This window comes from Poecilia formosa, unplaced genomic scaffold (genome assembly GCF_000485575.1).
Source record: "Poecilia formosa unplaced genomic scaffold, Poecilia_formosa-5.1.2 Scaffold650, whole genome shotgun sequence".
Lineage (NCBI taxonomy): Eukaryota > Metazoa > Chordata > Actinopteri > Cyprinodontiformes > Poeciliidae > Poecilia > Poecilia formosa.
Genome location: NW_006800589.1, coordinates 134,442 through 139,414, shown reverse-complemented (window position 1 = coordinate 139,414; position 4,973 = coordinate 134,442). Strand labels below are relative to the sequence as shown.

The 4,973-nt window shown below is 33.5% G+C and overlaps 1 protein-coding gene across 1 annotated transcript in view; it reads left to right on the top strand.

Annotated features, from left to right (window-relative positions):
• The window catches only part of runx1 (RUNX family transcription factor 1), a 31,062-nt gene that overhangs the window by 19,195 nt on the left and 6,894 nt on the right, over positions 1-4,973 (top strand). Inside the window, exon 5 of the mRNA XM_007542021.2 lies at positions 2,833-2,937. Within this exon, the coding sequence (XP_007542083.1) occupies positions 2,833-2,937 (105 nt within the window). The remainder of the gene's footprint in view (positions 1-2,832; positions 2,938-4,973) is intronic.

Sequence of the window (4,973 nt, the reverse complement as noted above, 5' to 3'; positions counted from 1 at the left end):
CAGCATTCAGTTTCTATGCACCACAGATTTGGAACAAACTTCCAGAAAACTGTAAAACAGCTGAAACACTGAGAGCCTTTAAATCTCAACTTAAAACCACCTGTTTAGAGCTGCTTATGGCTGAATTAGGGTTAGAGTGTGGGTTTTAATGTCTTTGATCTTTTTAATGTTTTTATCTTTACTTTTCATCTAGTTATTAACTTCTTTTTATTTCTCTTTCACACTGTCTATGTAAAGCCCCCCGGAAAACGTCCCAGTTCAACGAATCTATATCTAGGGGTGTGAGAATCCTTGTTAAATGACGTTTAACTAAAGTCCTACGGGGTTTAGAGTCCCAGTTGACGGCGTTTCAACTAAAAACCTAGAGGTTAGAGTCCTTGTCAAACGGTGTTTTTCACTTAAGTCCCAGAGGGTTAGAGCCCCAGTTAAATGGCATTTAACTGAAGTCCTAAAAAGGGTGCGGATTTTAATGTTTTTTTTAATCTTTTTTAACCTTTTTCAAAATGTCTTTCTCACTGTTTATTCAACGTCACGTGCTGTTTTTATTTTAATTATGTAAAGCACATTGAAATGCTTTGCTGCTGAAATGTGCTATACAAATAAAATTTGATTGATTGATTGATTTGATATTTACATAATTCCATAATGTAATGTACATTTAACATTTCAAGACAAGAAACAAATGATTTTCTTGTATTTATTTTTTATACATTGAGAAATGACTTTTGATTTATAAATCAGTCATTGTCAAACAACTTTACTTTTTTCCAGAGAAAAAGATAGTATGTCAACTCTGCTATTGACAGCAAAGAGTGAAAATAATTCTAACAGAGTAAATCATTCTTATTTCATTACATAAGCTACATTAATACACTAATACTTCAGATTGAGGTATTTAAAAATACACAAAAAGTGAAAGAATAAAACATTTATTTATTATACAGGCAGGGTTTCAGTCTGCTGGTCTCACTGGGAGAACTCCAATGACTTCTGAGACGTCCTGGTTCACAGGCTAAAGCCAAGGATAAAAAGAGAAATGATCTAAACATGTAATAGAAAATACATATATGTTTCCTTCACATTCATAAAAAGACATTTTCAGCATGTTGGGCTCTGACTCATAGCATCTTTATAGCTAAATATCAACATGGTGAAGCTGAGCTGGAAACAGACTGAAGAACAGCAGCTCCAGCTCTGATCCTGACTGATCTTTCCTCACTAAATCCTCTGGTTTCTAATTAACTTCTCCTCTAACAGCAGTTTCTCATCAGCTCTCTCTCATTAGAAAACAGTATGAAAATGTTAGCTGCTAAGCTAACAATCAGCGGTTATTTCGGGCCAATTAAACTACATAGTAAATATTTTTCGGTTGTTTAAAAGCGAATTTCTGGCTGCAAAGTCAAGTAATTCTGATCTTTCATCCTTACCTGGGGAAGGTAATCCTAATGAATCCAGTTTGTTTTGTAAAACGGTTGAAACAAGTCCACACAGCACAGGACTTAAGGAGCTCCGATCGCTCTGCTGCCACATTCAAGATGGCGGACGCTTTTACGTAGGACTCAGCGCTCCATGAGGCGTCTAGTATATGATGTTTATGGTTATAACCCTGAAGTTGAATGATTGTTATAATAATAATAATAATAATAATAATAATAATAATAATAATAATAAAATTGATAAAATCACTATTTCTCAAACAAATTTAAGTTTATATGTACTGCACTGTTTATAATTAGACGAAGATAATAAGTACTTTGAAGCAAACTTACCACCAGCTAGCAACACGTTAGCCGCCTTCGCATCTTCGAGCTCCTTTCATGACCCACATTTCATTTCCATCCAGTTCTTGTCCAGTTGTGTTGTCTAGGACGTCACCAGCTTGAATTTACCAAAACTATTAACTATTATCAAGNTGTGTGTGTGTGTGTGTGTGTGTGTGTGTACTTACAAAGCATGTAGCATACAAATATCTCAACGTTTGAAGTTTTAATGTGACAAAATGTGAAAACCTTCAAGCGCTGTGAATGAAAACTTTTACATCAACAAACAGAGAAGTTTATTATAGTTTGATACATTTTCTTCATAACAAACACTTGGCGACCTTTTGAGCTTGGTTTGTTCACCTAAAATGTATAATTATTTAAAATAAAGAATTAACTCAGTTTTTGTAAAAAAAAAAAAAAAAAAAGTTCATGAAATCCACAAAGTTCTTAAAGAACTCAATGCTACACTAGTCTGTGTGTGTCATTTGTGACAAGTTTTCAGTCTTTCTTATAGTTCCTCTTTTAAACAGAACAGTTATTATTTTGTTTTGCAATATCTGAGCACTAAGCCAAAGACAGAGCTCAGTTCATCTCCTCCAAAAATCAGACACAATGGCTTTGGCAGTTATTTATCTTCCTCTCTGTCAGACTGTATATAAACTCTGAATTAACTCATAGTTTTTCCAAATTACATTTTCATATTCCTATGGATTGGTTTCTGTACAGTAATGAATGTTCAGTATGTTCTGTGTTAGAGTATAGTGTACAATAAATGACTAAATTGAGGAATAAACTTTTTAGGTGCCACCTTGTGGCCATTATTAAATTTTCTCATGGAGTTGAAATAAAACATGAGGCTCTAAAGCTGTTTTGTAATCTTACAGCGCGTCTGCATGTATACTGTAGCTTGTAACAGTGTTCATGAATAACCTAAATTATAAAATGTATGACATGTAATTACCGAAACTGGTTACATACAAGTGGATACCAAATCTAAAGAAATTACTTTTATATTTTACCTTTTCTGTCTCTACTCTTTCCCCATGGTTTCCTTGTTTGTCCTCTTTAGGAAAAAGCTTCACTCTCACGATCACAGTGTTCACCAACCCTCCCCAAGTCGCTACATATCAAAGAGCTATCAAAATCACAGTGGATGGTCCCAGAGAGCCACGACGTGAGTAACCCTTACTTACATAAATTCATTGGAGTAGGGGTGCATCAATCGCAGTTTTTTGGCCAATCGCCAGTCACCAATCTTTAAAAAGCCTGGCCTGCCGATTCGATTTTGGCCAATACCTTCTTTTTTTTTTTTATCCGAAATGTCACTGAATATGGCAAGAAAGTTGCTGAGTTCACAACAGTGGGGTGACTATTGTTAACTGCAAACGTGCAGATATGATCTGGTGGGCTGGCCTGTCAGTCAAACCTCTCTCACGGGAGAGCAGAAGAGGACAGTGGTTGATTATTAGACCTTTGCTGAGTTAGACAAGATAGGGGAATAGGTTTAGCTTCATATGTAAGTATCAGCCGATCACCAATCTCCTAAAATTAAGAAATTTGGTGTTTGATGAATGTTTAAATACTGCATTTAAAACTATATTATTTCACAAAATAAATACAAGAAAACTGTCCTGATCTATTGAAGAAGCACATATTGCTGTATAATTTTTACTCACACTGTCAACTTAAAATAACTAATATTAAGTTAGAAAAATGTAAAGTCTTGATTCAATGTTTTATTAAACATTACTCTGAATTCTGCTCAAAAACTTTTCTTTCAACAGATCCTAAATAATGTGAGACTACATTGTTCTAAACCATTGGAATCTGACAGTTACATCAACATGAATGCTTTAATAACACACAAGAGGCACCTCAAATTATCACCATCAGTCATGGTTCAACACAGGACACATAAACGTGCAACAGTTTAAGCATATAATAACCCTGTAATCTTGTACAAATGAGGACAAAAATCATGGATCACACAAAAAGTGGATCACTTTGAAAATATCCATGAAAAAACAAGCATCACACATCATGGGACACACAGTCAGTCAGCTTTAGTCCTCAGCTTAATCCATCACCATTCCATAAACATTAAAGCACACATACTGTTTTTAAACAACCCTGGTGAAAAATAAATACTAAGCATATTAAATTTAGCATACTTTAATCCACATTAATCATCAGTATACTTGAAGTATGTCATTTTGGACCAATTAATTTTGTGCATTTTAATACTAATTAAATCACAAAAAATCACAGTTTCAAGTATACTACGTGTATTATCGTGTGCTTTATTGGAACAACTAAAGTTATACTTTGTATGCTTCAAGTTTACATATTTTTATGTAATATGAATGTGCCTGATTAGTATATCTTAAGTGCACAATTTTTGTGATCAAATTACATTTACAATATATTTAGAATGTCTTATAAGTATATAAACATTCAATATTTTATATATTAGTAGTGTGATTACAGTATGTTACAATTGCACTTTTGGTTTATTATAATTGTTAATGAAGTACATTCTTCAGTTTCTTATCAATGTCTTTTATTATTCTGCTTCTTTGCCACTTTGTACATTAATGCTTCATAGACACCACAGTACTGCAAACATATCAGGCTACAGTACACAGAAAGATCAATGACAACACACTTTCAAGGTGAAAACAATTACATTGTGTATTCAATATATTCACATTTTTCAAGAGTACATTGCCAATATACTATCAGAGAATTGTACAAATTGTCAGCATATTAAAAGTTTACAGACAACATGCTCATGAAAATTAGCACAATAAAACATTAGTACACTTTAGAGGAAATGTGAAAAATATTTCACCAAGGAGAACAGAGTATTGTTTTAATACAATGTCACAGTATTCCAGTATTACTGCAGACAAACTGACATTTCTCCTTCCTAAGAACAGTGAGGATCAGCGACAGAACCATTCACTGAACTTTACAGAGACCTATAAAAATAAAAATAAAACAGTAAGGCAATTAAACTGAGAAAGCACTTGTATTTTAAAGAGTACATAAAAACAGCAAAGAGAAAAGTACGACTTACAATTTTAAGACGTTGTGAACTCGCTATGTATGTGGCATCATCAGAACTGATGATGATTGGGACCAAATGGAAAGTGGAAAAACATTTCTGGGTGACTTCTTTGCCTGTTTATGTTAAAGTAGAAAAAAGTC